Raw genomic sequence first — 17,048 nt, forward strand, 5'->3', positions numbered from 1 at the left:
GCGATTTTCGGACCAGATCCAATTTCTCGACTGTAATAATTGTAAAACGATTTTCTCCATGTTGCAATTATAGCAAGCAAGCGGTATTCAAAAGTGTAATTCAAAACTGACATTATCAAAATAATTCAGTCTCGTGTTAGAAAAACACGAAGAGAACAAGAGAGAACATATTTGTTATAAGTTAAATAATTTCCTTCTGAGCTTCCAAATAATTCGCTGCTTTTTCTGAAGAACTTGTTGTTGAGGTATATCAATCGTGAAATACACGTGCAAAGTGTTTGAAATAAAAAAAGAACGAACGATAAGAAAATATCATAAAAATGACGTGGCTCATTGAAATGGTCCGGAAATCGCGAAACCTGCGGTCACGCGAGACCATTTGAAGCTTACGAAACGAATTAGAAACAGATATTGGAAAAGAATGAATGTCTAGGAAATATAAATCATCAAACAAACTCACCGGTTGAATCGAAGTCGCCGTCCAAGGGCCTGAGAGGCCTGGTTATGCTTTTTCTCTTCGATGGGGAATGTTTCAACGCTGAAACACATATCAATATGTTGTTAGTACCTTTGTAATCGATGTAGATGGAATCGATGTGCAGGATTAAGAACATCGATAATACTCATGGAAATCGGAACGATTAATTGGAAAAAAAAGTCTCAGAACGGTGCCTATGTATCGTAAGGGGGATATCAAACGAGTTAATGCTACAAAAGCTGACGTCAGTACCGTAGCAAGTGTTAGCTTATGCGTGAAGCGTCGTACTTGTTTTGAAAAAGTTCTTCGCTGCGCATCGTGTACGCCGTGTATATCGCGAAACGCATTACGCACGTGCCATTGCGTTACGGACTTTCTATTTTCGCACCGTATTTACTGCAACACCGTATCGCAATTAATGCGCCTTGCATGGGGTATTATTAAGTTCAGTTAAGTGTAGATCATATGTATGTTTATATTGTTTTTTCTACTTATCTAATTTTCGAGAAAAATGCACTTGTACCACTTTTCCACTAGCTCTCCCGATTAATCCTTTGTGGTCTTATCTCGACATTTTATTATATTTTAGTCGATTCTTTTGAATTCTTTGGGACATTGTATTTATTTGTATATATACATATATCGATATATATCGTATACAGGGTGGTTGGTAACTGGTGGTACAAGCGGAAAGGGGGTGATTCTAGGCTAAAAAAGGAGTCGAAAATATAGAATAAAAATTTTTCGTTTGAGGCTTTGTTTTCGAGAAAATCGACTTTGAATTTTCGCTGGGTACGCGTGCGGTACGTTATAACGGATCTCACGCGAAAAACGCGTCTACGCTTCTACGCGAAAAAAGAAACCGAAAATATAGAATAAAAATTTTTTTTAATTTTTTTTTTAATTTTTCCATCGAGACAACGATCTACAGTGAGATCCGTTATAACGAGACGTGATAAAGTGCACGCGTACCGAGCGAAAATTCAAAGTCGATTTTCTCGAAAACAAAGCCTCGAACGAAAAATTGTTATTCTATGTTTTCGACTTCTTTTTACGCGTAGAATCACCCCCTTTCCGCTTGTACCACCAGTTACCAACCACCCTGTATATCGATTTGTTTATCACAGGTATATTTTGGGATAATATTCTGTCAATATGATCAATATAATTTTCTACTATGTTATATCAAATTATAGCAATATCCATCGATAAGAAACATCGACATTTACTTGTTCATTATAGACAAGTAATTGTTGATCATTAAATATTAATTTAGTATTAACACTAGGAATACCACACCAGTCAAATTGACTGGTTTTACAATTTTATTTTAAAATTCCTGCTTCGTGTTATATTTTTTTCCGCAATGATGTAATGACTTTTGTAACGATAACTAAAAGAATAATATAACGAATTTTATTTTATTTTTTATGTATTCGAACTGAAAATAATTTTGTATCAAAGCTACTTATAGCAATACCAGTCAAAATGATTGGTACTTGTCAAAGTGTAAAAGGGTTCTGCGATTTATCGAACTCCAATTAACCAGTTTCCTCGTTTTCTACAACTTGCCACACGTTTTTTAAATTTTTACTGCGTATCATTCAATACGATGATATCAATTGTCAGGAAAATTCCGGATCACACCAGTGAAAATGACTGGTTCTACAATTTTATAAATGTGTCAACCCTCGTTTAGGTCCCAGATGGATTAATAATACGAAAAATGTACTACATAACATAGAATTCCTTTTGTAAGAAAGTAATAAATCAATAAATATACAAATATCCTATTTTTTAAAGACCAATCATTTTGACTAGTCTTAATTACACTATCAATAACTAAAGCATAAAACTACATCCAAATTGCCAACAGGTTTTTGATTATGTTATAATAAAATGTCGAATATTACACATACCACAAAGCGTAAACTATTCAATTTTTCTTTAACTAAAAATTCCAATTTACTTGCTATCAACACCCATGTAAAGTGAATCTCGCTACAGCACTGCTTGTCACGGCTAAGTCTAATAAACTTTTTCTCCACAACGTCTGGAGCTACGCTTCTTTGATCTCTCTACGTTATCGGACAGGGGTAGGCACAAACGAAACTACTACTGCAAAACGAGGAATTATCCTCGTCTGTTCATCTAATCTCCTCGCCAATGTCTACGACATATCGATAGTCAAGCTGACACAACACCGAAAGCTTTTCTATTTTTCCCTCTTACTATCGATCTGACCGATCTAAAAGCGAGAGGGCCTTTTAGTCTTTCTATAATCTTCAGAGAGTTACGTGTGTGTCACTTGTGCTACACGCTACATTTTCTTTGTTGTACATGTCTCTGTATGTACATACAATAGCGGACAGAGAAAAGTTCAAAGTTGCTAAATATGCTTGTATTAGTGACTTTCCTATTAAATATTTTTTACTATTGTACGTTGCTGACTATCACCTGTTCTTGTCAAATACGATTTCCTTTTGTAAAATTATGGTAATTTCCATACCATTTAACTAGTTTTTGTCCGTTACTATATGTATATATATATATATATATACGTACATGGACACAATGGCGACATATCGTGGCGAACAGACGTTCACAAATGTTCGATCGATAGCGATCGGTGAACATTTCTAATCGCTAGAACACGCGTGACCACGGCTTCTATTGGTTTCTATCAGACTGTATCGCTGTATACGTTGTGTTCAGGTCTGATTAGAATCCGGGCAACAAAGTTAACTAGAACGAGCCCGCGAGTCTCGACAATGTGCTACGGATCTCTGGGAAATTATTCTCATGTACGGGAGAGAAACGAACGGCAGAGCTAAGGCACGCAACCAGACGTTCTTTTCTTTTCTGCAGCATCGTTGAGTCGATTATGGGAAGAATTTTCTCAAACGGTTTCAATTGCACCATAGAAATAGTGTTCATGCTATTACTTCTCAGCGTTTTTCTCCTGTGTAATTGATAAATTCATGAGAAATGCAGAAAAGGATACAATTTTTGTAGAAATATTATTGTATAAATTGCACATGGTACTATTTCTTATACGTAATATGACGGTCTAAATAGATTTCTGAAATTTGTGTTGGTTTTGTCATGGAGCAAGCTATGATTAAATAGCTTAAATTTAATAAATAAGAGGTTGTTGACAATTATTGAATAACATTCGATGCATTGGAGTTCTTTGCTGCTTGTTATGCCTTTAACGTTCAAAATAATAGAAATTTGTTATCCGATAGATGTGTCATAGACTGTTGAATTCGTTTCGATAACCGCTTTCATATAATATACGAAGAATTATACGTAGCTGTATCAATAACATCCATAGTCTCGTCATTACGACTTAAATCATGATTTAAAAAAAAATATATATTCGATCCACTCTATATTACTTATCATAAGAAATACTAAATTGCACCTTGTCCTCTTCTATCTTCCGTCATAGATTTATCACTCATAAGAAAAACCATAATACGTAATACTGTGAACACTCGGTGTAACTCTGTAATTTTGTGATTGCAGCAAAAATAAGCGAATAAAGGCGCACTTAACACCGTCGTTCTGCTTTTCACAACACGCATACGTAATTTGAGAGTATCCTTCGATATTGGGTTTAAATTCGTGGTTATCATAGCTAAAAACGGGTTGATGTGTGAGTATGCGAATATATATAGTGTGGATTATGTTCTAGACAAAAGTGTTCCTAACGAAAATTCGGATATACGTCATCTAAATCGGCGGTACGATAATAAAAACTCGATCGCGATTATAAATGGGATCGGATAGTGGTTCCTTAGATGCTTTTCGAGAGGAGGGTGACCTAGATTCTGGCGGAGAAAAAGGGTCATTGATCAAGAGTTGGGTGATTACTTGGTGTACTTGAAAAATTGTGAACGTGTCGAAGCTTAAAAAAGAAGGACGGAAAGTGAAAAGTGTGAGAAAGTGATAACAAGAAAGGGAGAGAATTCGAACCAGGCACGCAGACCTCACGATGCAAAAAGCAATAGAGAAAATCAGAACGAGGGCGGAAAACTCGATCAAATTTTTTCTACAACTTCTGCACTCCTTTCTTTTGCCAACTATACGAGATCATTTAAAGTATTAAGTATGTCTACAAATACATATATATATAAATTATGAATTTATTTTTCACGCTTGGAATACGCTTTTCTCGATATAATCAGCAAAGATGTTCGGAGCACATTTCACATATCCAATGTATAAATTATCTAAAATTACACTTGCAATATCAAACGTATATACATGTGTTCACATAGTGTTGGAAAATTCGGTTAGATATAAAAGAGAAAGACAATCAAAGAAGCGTTGCAAAGATGAATTCTTCGAGTGTAAATTTTCTATTTGGAAAAGAGTGTCTAGTTATGAAAGAAAAAAGTGACGGTGAGTATTGAACACTGGCAAGATACAAAGATAGATTAAAAGTAAAGTAACAAGGAAAAGAAAAATCAAAAAGAAGACTCCAAATCCACAAACAATAAGCATATCACAGAAGATTAACATTATATACAATATTCAAGGGAAACAGATTGCAGTTACACGCAATTCCATTTGAATGTAATCGTTTTAAAGTTAAGATTGGATAAAAAAAAAAAAAAAGAAAATAACGGTTGCAAAGAAAGCATTATTTCACATTTACGATCTTTCTTACTTACAAGTAAATGTGTGTAACATCTTAAATCTACGATTCACAAATGCTAAAAAAAGATTGGTTTCACATGCCAGACAATAGATACAGGTATGATCTAGGAAAAACCAGTACTCTGAAAGTTCTACGTATCTGTGGCTACTTGAATTTCAATATAGAAAAACTCACTTTGAGCAAAGACTGTATTTGCGAAAAAACAGAAAAGCGCCTAAATTAGTTGAAACTCGATCAGATACAAATAGTTCAGTAAGTATATAGAACAAAGAAATATAAAATAAAACACAGACCAAAGGTAAAATCGATAACAAAAAAAAAAAAAAAAAGAAAAAACAGCAATACGACGATAGAAAAATATCGTGGAGCAATTTAAGGGACTCGAAGGAGCAACAAACCAGATCGACACCAGAAAGAGAGAGAAAAATGTGTACGCATTCAAGCATATATAAACGATCGACGTTAATTTATTTAAGAGAGAGACACAAAAAAAAGAAGTTAAAAAGACGGAGAGTTAAGAGAGAAATAAAAAAAACACAACTATACGTACAACTATACAAAAATGGACAGACAGACGGACGAACAGACAGACAAAGTTACCTATGTAGCTGGTGACGAGGTTACGGAATTTGCGATGATTCCCCTTAATCTCAGGCAGGTCCACTTTTGGTATTCGATTTTCGAGTTTCGATCGGTAGCAGGTCAGATCAGGTCATTGGGGGTTGACACGAAAAGAAGTGCACGGGACACAGAAACATCAACATTTAGCTAACTCCGTACTTAAACATCTTTTATATATACCGGAATTATTAAAACGATCGATAGATCATAGGGACTGTCGAGAATCAAAATAGCAACATAAAGGAAAGCGTGGTTTACGGTCTTGCCTCGAAATAGAATCGTAGATCAGAGAGAGAGAGAGTGTATGAGAGAGAGAGACAGAGAGACAGACAAAAAGAGAGAGAGAGAGAGAAGGAGAATGCGACGGTAAAAGAGTATCATTCATGATCTTGTAAATTAAATGATTAAATGATTAAACAAATAAATACAGTGTATCGTTTATCTTTTTATATATCCTATCTTGAGTTAATTTACATTTCAACGATTGGAGATTCTCATCGCGATGAAAGCTTGATTATTCGAACGTGTAAATACATTTATTTGATCTTATACGTATATTCTTTTCACTTGTGAAACTTTAATTTATAAAACGGTGATCCGAATATCAATCGTATGGTAAGAGCACGGAAACACGATTTGTTTTTCATTTGAAATAGCGGCTCGTTAGTCCCACTAACGTGTTTTTCAGGGAATGACTTTCTGTTTGTGGCGTGAGTTCACGCATCTTAAACATTACTTAACTAATTTCAACGATGTTAAGTCAAATTTGATTGACTTTTAATTCAGCTATAATATCTCACGTTATGTTCACATTGAACGAGGTGATTTTTTAAGAACATGGATTAATAATGGTGCCGTAATAAATAGATCGCGTAATACAAACAAATTCCGCGTTTTCGTTCGAATAATCCACATTCCCGTGAGAGATAGTAACGTATCTTCAGAACGAAGTACAAAACTTATGGTGATTCAAATAAATTGGTCATTTCGATCGAACGAAAGATCTACGAAAAAAAAAAAAGAAAACAAAGGGATGGATGAATATTGTTACAGTATCGAAAAGATGACGGAGGTAAGAGGGATCGATAGAAAATCGTCTCGTTGATCTTTTTGTTCTTTCATGAATTCCGTACTTTAGTAGGTGATCGCATCGCAAAGTACACGTGGTAAACAGGTGGCGATTAAAACCCAAACGTATATACGTTTAAACACAAACAACAAACACATCGCATGATATGCTATTTAAGACAGTACATAAAGTGTCACGCGACGGTATAGTGCAGAAAATAAAATCTTATAGATGAGCCCATGACTACGATGAAGGAAACGTGAAGAGTTATAACGGACGACGAGATAGTGTTTGATAATAGTATACGTTGCAATAAAGCAGTAATATAGCGGTGATGGTAATGGTAAATAGTAATGGGAATATTAATCGACAAAATAAATATCGGTAGGTAAAGAAAAAGAAATTATAAAAGCAGAATGATAAATGATGATGAGAGAAAAAAGTGACAAAATAAAACATAATATGTACGGGTAGGCTTTATAAATGAAATGAAGTTGTAAACAGCGAAAATGTTTATTGCAAAATATATAAATATGTACATTGGTGTCCACGTTGAGCTGATAGCTGAATATTTTCACAATAAAAAAGAATGTGTATCTACTTCTACCATTTAATTCTCTCTCACATTCTCTCTCGTGTACTCTCTCTCTCTGATACATCCATACCGTACTAACTAGCTGTGCCAAAATATACTCGACTATACACGCCGTAGAGGATTGTTTTAAACTTTACAATGGATCGCACAAAATTATTTCATATTGTATAACTGTCAGTGATACTTAAAAATGATTACAGTAAATATGTATATAAAAAGTGTATAATCTTTCTTCTTTGGAACTGCATATCATTAACAAATTTCACAATTACTAATACTATACGATTTTTATATTTATTATTATATAGATTGTTATAAGAATTTTGTGCGATCTATGACATTGTTTTGATAGCAGGCTTCAGCAAGTCGTCAGTGATTACTCTGTCGCGTGTTCGTAAAATAGAAACCTCTGTAATCCCGACCCATTTACTATTTTGTACACTACTAGGAACACGTGGATATAGTTTTACAAAACTTTGGCACGTTCATACGACAACGATTAAGGAACTTCGACGATGGGAAAACTTGACTGAAAATCACGTAGGGCATATGTCGTTAAAGATTCTATTCATATGAGACGGTTACGTTCCAGAGTCAGAAATGTCTTTACGTTAAATGTTACGGAATTGTCTTTACAATGTGCGCTTCCCACAAAAAACTCATGTTTTATTATCGATTCGTCTTTTCTTTTTTCTATATATGATTCGATCGTAATCGCTACTAGTGTTTCTCGAGATGCTTCGATAATCTACGCGCGTTACTTAGCAAAATTTTGCTCGACATTAGCGGAATTACTAGCAACAAAATACTCAGCTACGTGTGTGGACACCAGTGGATTGATTACTTTATACTCGTGAAAAATGGCATTTTTACTAAACATCTCAAGATAAGAAATGATTGTTTCCAAAACGAAATGCGAAGTGAATAATGAGATCGAATGTTAAAACGAGCAAAATAATGAAAAACGAATTGAAAGAACGTTATGAAATTGAACGAAATTAAAAAAATATTAAGAAATATGTGTGCCGTGTTAGCAATTAGTTACACCACAATACAAAACCCAAAAGTGACCAACTGACATTCAATAAATCCAGGATATTTGATCGACAGCGTTGCTTTGTCAAGGAGATGCAGGTATCCGAAAAATCGACGTCGAGGCTGCCAACTACATTCTCCGAACATTAATTAATATTGTCACATATATACTATACGTACACATAAAACACAATTTCATTTTAAAAACTTTCCTAAAATTCGATATGAGACGCAATCAAAAATGCGTACATAGTTTTCGGATATCCGCACGGGATTTATCGCATTCTCTGCAGTCACTTAATTACCTTAAGTCACTATTACGATTATTAGAATCTTTTTGGACGGCTAAATTTATCTGTGATAAATAGTATGATAGAAAGAAATTGATATTCGCTCATTCTCGCTTCGAATAGCTCTTTTCTTTTCTCAGTGGAAAAAAAAAAATCGAAAATAGACCGAAAAATAAAAATAATGGAATGATATGTGTAAATGGAATCGATGGAATTAAAAATTTACATAATCGAATGATCCGCTGATAATACGATTCGATAGTGAACTTATCATGCATTACGAACAAATAAAATAATGTTTCACTGAATCGAATAAATAAATTTAAACGTTCAGTGATAGCGCTTATATAATAAGAAAGCTAAAAAATATATATAATTATACGTAACTCTAGCTTATGGCTTACGGTTCTATACAAATTGAAATCTTAAACAAGATCATTACATCGCTACTTAATTGTAAATGGCAGAATTATGCACGTAAATATATAAGTATCATACATTTTTGAGCGTTTTACCCTTAGAAATTTAATTTTTCCGAACTCTCGTTCACCCCCATTTACCTATCCATACATTTAAAATATGTTTCAAAGATTTTTTCATTTTTTTTTTTTTTGTAAAAAGTACTATGCGATAACATTGTATTGTTTATAATGTAGTTGAATCACAGTAATTGATGCTATTACTATAAACAGAAAAATTCAATTAATCACGTTCAGCTGGTGATAAAAATACTTGTCGTTATAATTTCTACTTAAAGCTTAACATTTTTCTTGTACTTAACGCTTTATACGACATATAGCTAAATCGATTTGACGAGATACTACGAGAAACGTCAGTCAATATTAATGAACCCAAAAATATAACGGTAAGTAACTCATTAAAAAAATTGCTTACAAATTAAAAATGAGCCTTGTTCAGTGTTAACATTGAGGTCAAATTTGTTAGAAGAGGCTGATTAGGATGGTACTTACGTGACGGTATTTTCTTGAATACTGTCTTCGCCATGAAATCTTGGAAACGTTGCGCGTAAAAACCTGGCCGATGTACAGACACAGTATCCTGCAAACAAAGATAGTTCACATTTTTTAAGATATATACAAAACAGTAAATGAAAATGAATGGCAATATAGTACGTTTATTTATAAACAATCATAGAAAGATCGATCATCATAGGAAAAATAAAGGAGGTCTATAGAACTTACACCATCGTGTATCATTGACTTCCAAGTATGTTCTAATTTTTTCTTAAGCCTGTAACTTTGCAAAATATCAATAATACCAAGGAAAAGTAGAAGGCGTTCGCCGCGGGCATTACGAGCAGGAATTCCACCTGGACTGCTAGGAACACGAACATAATTAAAATCACGTTACTAGAGCACTCGTTTTGTATACAATCGTCGTGCGAGGAAATGAAAACACGATACTCACGGTACATCGTCCTCCTCGTCTATCGGCTCGCTTTCAGCCTGAATACTCTCCATAGCGGTACTGTGCGCAACCAACCTTTGTCGATTTATGCTTCGTGATCGGTTCAGAGCGCTGGCTCCTATTCTGTCCTCTCGTTCCCGTTCTTTTTCTGCTTGAGTAAGTGCTGTAGTCTCACCTCCCACTTCGCCAACTTCTTCCTCCGCACTCGCTGATAATCTCTGCTCCTGCTATGACAGAAAAAATTGTGCTTTATATCCTTGATAACGAGTAATAATATTTTCGTATAACTTCTATTATATCTACCGCTTTTTCTCTTGCAGCCTGGTCGAGGTTATGAAGACCAACGAGTAAAGAGTAATCCATGATTTTAAAGCTTTCCAACACCCGACAATCTCTTTGAATAGTTTTAACTAGGGCACTATACGTGTCCGCCTCCAAAAAGATCCCTTCTGGATGGTGTTCCATGAAATCTAAATCTTTGTATGTTGGAGAAGATTTAGATCTTTCTGATTTCGATGCCTACAAATCACAGGAATATTTCATTACATTCGTTGGAAAACTGTTCACAAAGCTGATATAAATATTTCAAAGTTATGAACCTTTCTTTTGTATGTTGATCCTTTTAAGTCATACTTTTGATGCAATTTCACCGACGAGGGCAGAAGATTATTCATAGCGACTAATCTAACATTTTTACTATTACACCGATAGCAATATAATCCAAAGAACTTTGGCAATAATGTCCTTGGATTTTGATTTAGATTCTACAAATAAAAATTGTTTCTTCAATGATAATCTTTGATATAAAGCTACATTATATTTAAAAAGATATTTGATCTCACCATATAATATCCTGGAAGAAGCGTCTGTAAAAATTCTCCTTCTTTGTGTTGTACAGTCTTTATGATGAACTCGTCATCATCTGTTAGGTAAAAGATACTTCCACTAGCGCCGGGGTTTGATAATTCGCGTAACGGAGCGCTACACATCGACATCTGAATATTCAAATGGTGTCGTTAGATGTACGCTAATTAGCAAACAAATAAGACGACGACCGTTTACGGGCAGAAACATACGGAATTTAAAATCTACTGTATTCTTTCTTAACTCATTTACGATAACAAAAGAAAATAACACAAATATACGTAGACCAATTTATATTTACCAAAAAGTCATCCGGTTGAATGCCAAAGAGATCCCGAAAGTAACGAAATGCAATAGGTGCGTAATTTTTGAACTTAAACTCCGAAAAATGATGAGCTGGAGTGTGATTGGATCCCTCGCTCGGGAAGTTCGTCGTTTCTACAGTCATGAAATCTTGCATCAGTAAATCACGCTCTGGTTTACTAGCCAAACCACCGACTGCGTGTTGGATGCCTAGCTGGATGGAACCCATGATTTGTGTCGTTTGGATCTACACAGTGAATAAAACACAATAATAAAACTTAGTTTAATTTGACCCTGAGTTTAATGTATTTTTAGATTAATAATAATTTTTCACTTTTGTTGTTATTCATCAAGTTCATGTTCCAAGGGAATGTGTTATTATTAATCTTGGCATCTATTTCCTTTCTAGTTATCATTTTAACAATAAGTTGCTTAATGGGTTTTATCTATTTATCCTGTTACCTTATTTTATCAGAAGACTATTTACGAAACGATAAAACACGATATTTCTGTACTTCTTCAAAATACCTTTTTGTACGTGATTTCACCTCCCACTCCAACTCTCCTGTGGCCGATCTTTCTCTCTCGTTCCGATTTGTTCCTCGACACCCCCACAGGGGTCTTGGGCCCCGCGGTGCCATGTTGATTTACCGAACTCTGTAAAAAAAAAAAGATGCGTCATTCTATTCTAACACTACAAACATTGTACGTACATCTCTAATCTACAAGTTACGAAAAAAAATTCTACTCGCCTGTATTTAATCACGGAACTAAATGTTAAAATATGCTAAAATTAGTGAATAATAGATTAGTGAACGAAAGCTGAAGATATGGATGTAAATGATTAATCTCGAAAACAAGATAGCGCAGGAAAATTACTTTACTCGCGTTCACTTTGCCCTCCATAACCTCAACGCTTAAAGATTCTTTATTTTAAGTTTCTCTTAAGTTTGTTAAATGGGAGCGAGCTCGAATGTCGCGTCGAATGTTCACTGTCCACCGAGGCGCGAGAAGAAGCACCGAAGAAGAAATACACGGGCATGCGTCATTCGAATGAATAATTACACAACTATTCTTGCCTCTAGAGACCGGTGGTACACATAATACAACTCATCGCAAGATGAATTCAACCATCTTACTGAAAACGTTGCTATTTCGAATCAATGATTTCAATTGTCGGAACGTTTCCGCGCGTTTCTTCCCAGAAAATCTCGGCGAACGTTATAATAGATGATAATACTCGATAAGACAACGATATAATCGATCTCAGAACCAGCGAGTATCTGTCTCGTTTATCGACTATAGTCGCGATACGCATCGAAGATAAATCGATTAACACGTGCTGGCGCGAATATAGAATCTTCGATCTTGACAATCGAAATGTCGATCGTGAATGAAACGGATGATGAATGGTTGTATGGGCTGTATAATCGAAAAGAATCGAGGCGTTCTGTATCGATCGATTGTTCAGAGATGACACGAGACGCGGCAAAATTGACATTGTTGAGTGAAACGATGCATTCAAATGAAATAAACATGTGAAAATATAGAAGCAGCAGAGAGATAGCGAGGATTTTTCTTACATAATGTTCACCTGCATCTGTGAAGCATAGTTCCGTGTTTGAGAACGTTACTATGTTACCGGGCGCTGATTCTTTTTTTGCTTGAAAATAAATTGCACGGGATTCAAGCGTTTAAACATGCACGCGCGTTACATGATTAAGGAGCGCGTTCTTTTATATAACGTTCTATTACATTTATTGCTTGTTATATTATAACACCAGTTTTAAATGAATATTGTTCTCATTACTTAAAATGCTTTATATTTATCATTTCGAAACTGCAGAAAACTGATCGTTTTTGTTTTTAATTACTCCGCAAGAGCCTGTATAATATAATTTTACTTTAGAGGTATAAGAAAATTCCACATACTTCAATATATACACAAACCACTCACAGGTTAAAATGATTAACTCGACTTTTTGAAATCTTTGAAATTTTAGTAGCAAAGTATTGATGCTTATCTTATATAATTTCATCAATATTCTTTACTTTCTGCTTTGTGGAGTGAATCGATTTAGCAAATGTGTGGTTCGTATCTTAAAAAATGAAAGAATGATATATAAAATTAAGGAGGGCAGTATATTTAGAAGGATTTTGCGCAACATTAGTTTCATATGATGCAAATTTTCATATCTCGTATATATGACCTGCACTATGATTTGTAAACAAGAATTTTTAATAATTTAATCGTTGTTAAATTTATAAAAAAAATAAATGATTAGAACGTAAGGATGATAGTCGCCAAGTTGGAAGTTGCCACGAGAATTTTGATAGCGATGCCTACGTAAAAGTGTTTATTACTTATCTCCGGCTTTCGTCCATCGTATACTGAGTTAGAGCATGCAAGTGTCAATGTTAATATCTACAGAACGCGCGTGGGACAAAAATTTGTTCACGGATATCACACCGTATCGAAAAAAAAGGCGAGATTTGTGCATTTTTTACTTACCTCAAATGTTGTCACCTTATCCCCTGTAGATTTACCTGTAACAGATCGAAAACAACATGTTTGTTATACGAAATAAGGTCACGTAACAGTCGATTCTCGACGTGCACACCGTAATATATATATGTACACATATTACGTTGGCGTCGGAACGAACGAAAGTCCCGTTTCTAATGTGAGTAATATCGAAGGAACCATGCATGTAAAGAAAGAAAGATCGCACGCTTAAAATGACCAGCCGAGTCAATCGCGTGTATTCCGGGAAAGAAGCGAGAAAGTGGAACGTTAACCGAGTTCAAAAACGAAAGTCGTGCACACGGTGATTGCGACGCGGATTCACTATTGACATATGTAAGTCTTAGTACCGTTGCTCCCGTTACCACTAAATTTCAGCCCCTGTACAAGGCTTCACAAGGTAGATTCATTCAACTTTTTTCTGTTTGAGAACTCAGTTTTCCACGTACAACTTTCATTCATACTCGGACCGATGTTATTTTCGTGAAAGTTCATTCGGTAGTCGTCTTCTTTGTGTTTGTAACGCGATAGCGGGAAGAAAAATTAGTCGTACTTTCAAGGCGTTTTAAGAATGATTTATAAAAAAAAATTTGGAGAAGTATGTCTGACAGATAAGTACGATTTTTAGAAGCTTGCTGCCACTATACGGTACGACTGGCGACATCCATCAGCTGTCAAATAGCGAACTGGATTAAGCACAGTGTAGCCCTGAAAGAGCATACTGGGTTGTCCGGTTGGCGACTTAACAAAGGACGGAACGTAGTGCGGGCATGCGGAAGCGAAACGAAAATCCGATCGGGTAAAATCGATCGATCACGCCTATCTCGTCACGTCTCGCGGCGCAAATGCCCCGCACACCGCGAGAAACGATACCCGTTGTTATAGGCGTTTGAAATCGCGTTGCTTTTATAGGTTAAGTCGTGACACTTGTCCGAGAACTAACAAAGGAGTTTTAACGTGGATAAAGGGCTACTCACTGTCCTCGTCCGCGTACTGTTCCGGTCTGAGATGATCCTCCGTGGCCTGTGCCGGGCCAGAGAAGCTTGTCTCGACCACTTCGATCACGTCCACATTGTCGCCTGAAGCCATTTTGTACGTGCGTGCCTTCTTTCAATCGACCGAGCGCACTGACTCACGTACGACGACGACGATCTTCCTGACAGTTTCGCGAAGGCACCTCCTCTGTCGTCGCTTTACATGGCAGCATCTTTCGAGTTCGAGAAACACGGCACGTTCAAGCCGACATATATGTAACGCGCACTCCCTCACGAAACATTTTTACGTTTCACTCGCGTGTCGATCGTTTTACTACGGTGGAGAAAAAATATCAATGATAAACGGCCTCAAAGGCTCTCCAGCTCCGGGCTGAGAACACCCACGAACCTCGAGAGCGCCTCCGGCCTCCCTCTGCTCTTCGTCTATTGACCGGACGCCATCTTGCCCAGATTTCACCGCCATCTAGTGGAAATACTTGCAAGCTACACGTACAAGATGTCTTTATTATAATCGCGTGTGTTTAATGACTTATAGTTTACATATCTTTGTATATGTATGTATGTAAAATATTATCAATTTGGCAAGTTGAAGAAAATAAAGTGAATAAATTAGCGAATGATTGCTAAAAATAAAAGTTCTGTTTATAACATGTTCTCGTTTTAGATATTTACCTACGGTAGATCTTTCGCCGTTCGAAGAAGTGTTATTTCAGTGAAAAATCTCGAATACGATTCGATGATCATGTCGTGCTAGAAATAGATATTGTCTCATGAGAGATAAAATAAAAAATAAATATAAGTAATTAATGACAAACAATAAGTCTAATGTTGTGCAAGTAAAGGTGAAAATCTGTATCTACATGTCTTCCATCAATGAACACGTGTGGCATTAAACGACACTAGAATTACGATAAAATTGTTACGTGTACGAGATTAAAATTACATTACATTATATGCAACATCATGCATGACACGCAATTTATATCGATATATAATGAACCATAATTTTTTTATATTTTATGTTGCGATTTGGAAACCACACAACATTCTATTTTCATTTCTGTTTACAAATAGAAAGTTTCTATATTTGTGCTTCTAAATTAATAACACTGAATATAGCGATAGATAGTGACGATATCGATCTTGAAATTGACTGCGATTTGCATTTGGTCACGCGATGAAGAGGTAAATTCTCAGTTGCTGTAAAAGCGATTTCTCATTTCTTTAATTAGCATTGATTGTTAACATCAGACACAGCAATGTTTGTAAAAGTAAGAACTTTATTTTTTTGTAAATAAACTGCACACAGTTTTATATACCGGGTATCATTCTTATAAATTCCAGTCATATCATGGTTACATTTAAGTGGTCTTCCAACAAGATTCAAATGCAACGAATGATCCTCTTGACCATCATTGGTATGATTTCATACGGAATATTGAAGGGTCACATGAAATACGAAAAAGAGGTAACCATATCATTTCGAATCCTATAAAATTACAGTCCCTGGTCATCGAATTAGAACCATATGCACTTTTCTAACTGTAATATGTCTTATACATACACACTCACACAAATTGTTTTTGATTGTCCAAATTATTAATACATATCTACACGATTACGAGTATTTCATTTTATTTAATTTATAATTACACCATGTCAAAAAATATTTTGGTATTCCCAGGTCAGGCAATTCATCTGACTTGAATGCCATTGACAATTTCTGGAGCACAGTTAAATTATTTATTCATCGTTGACCAACATATTTAGCAAAACAATAAGAATATAAAATATATAACACAACAATATACATGAAGCATACTGTAATGAAGGTAAAGAAAGAAAACAAATTATCAACATGTATGTGTATATAAAAAATCGCAGTAATTAATAAATTTAGCTATTAAAATTTGCTCATGCAAATTTCAATTCGATTAAAAAAGCGAGAAATACAGAAAGTTTCGAACACTTTTAATTTGGTGATCAGGGATTGCACTTTTTTTTATTTCCCTTCATGCAATCACCACTCACCTATAATTGATTAATTAGCTCCTAATAATAATAAAGACGTAAACATCAGTCCCTAAAGAAAATTGCAATAGGGAAAGAATAAAACATGCCATGCGAGTTTAACTAAGTTATGAATCATCGTTCAATTTAATTGTTGGCAACTCGCA

At 35.2% G+C, this 17,048-nt stretch overlaps 1 protein-coding gene across 14 annotated transcripts in view; it reads right to left on the reverse strand.

The window, feature by feature from the left end:
• LOC117215852 (phosphatidylinositol 4-phosphate 5-kinase type-1 alpha) overlaps positions 1-15,307 on the reverse strand; it is a 37,892-nt gene extending 22,585 nt beyond the window's left edge. For 3 of the 14 annotated variants that reach the window (XM_033462382.1, XM_033462374.1, XM_033462381.1), the window contains exons 1-13: positions 14,854-15,307; positions 13,865-13,899; positions 11,881-12,009; positions 11,351-11,599; positions 11,028-11,180; positions 10,785-10,949; positions 10,489-10,704; positions 10,186-10,412; positions 9,960-10,095; positions 9,729-9,816; positions 5,748-5,810; positions 5,322-5,333; positions 461-538 (exon numbers count right to left, since the gene is read on the reverse strand). In XM_033462382.1, the coding sequence (XP_033318273.1) occupies positions 461-538; positions 5,322-5,333; positions 5,748-5,810; positions 9,729-9,816; positions 9,960-10,095; positions 10,186-10,412; positions 10,489-10,704; positions 10,785-10,949; positions 11,028-11,180; positions 11,351-11,599; positions 11,881-12,009; positions 13,865-13,899; positions 14,854-14,965 (1,663 nt within the window). In that variant the 5' untranslated portion in view covers positions 14,966-15,307. The remainder of the gene's footprint in view (positions 1-460; positions 539-5,321; positions 5,334-5,747; positions 5,811-9,728; positions 9,817-9,959; positions 10,096-10,185; positions 10,413-10,488; positions 10,705-10,784; positions 10,950-11,027; positions 11,181-11,350; positions 11,600-11,880; positions 12,010-13,864; positions 13,900-14,853) is intronic. The other 11 variants (XM_033462384.1, XM_033462383.1, XM_033462376.1 and 8 more) reach the window with 10 other exon arrangements.
• Positions 15,308-17,048: the final 1,741 nt, after the last annotated feature.

Source organism: Bombus bifarius, unplaced genomic scaffold (genome assembly GCF_011952205.1).
Source record: "Bombus bifarius isolate JDL3187 unplaced genomic scaffold, Bbif_JDL3187 scf7180000009832, whole genome shotgun sequence".
In the NCBI taxonomy this organism is placed as follows: domain Eukaryota; kingdom Metazoa; phylum Arthropoda; class Insecta; order Hymenoptera; family Apidae; genus Bombus; species Bombus bifarius.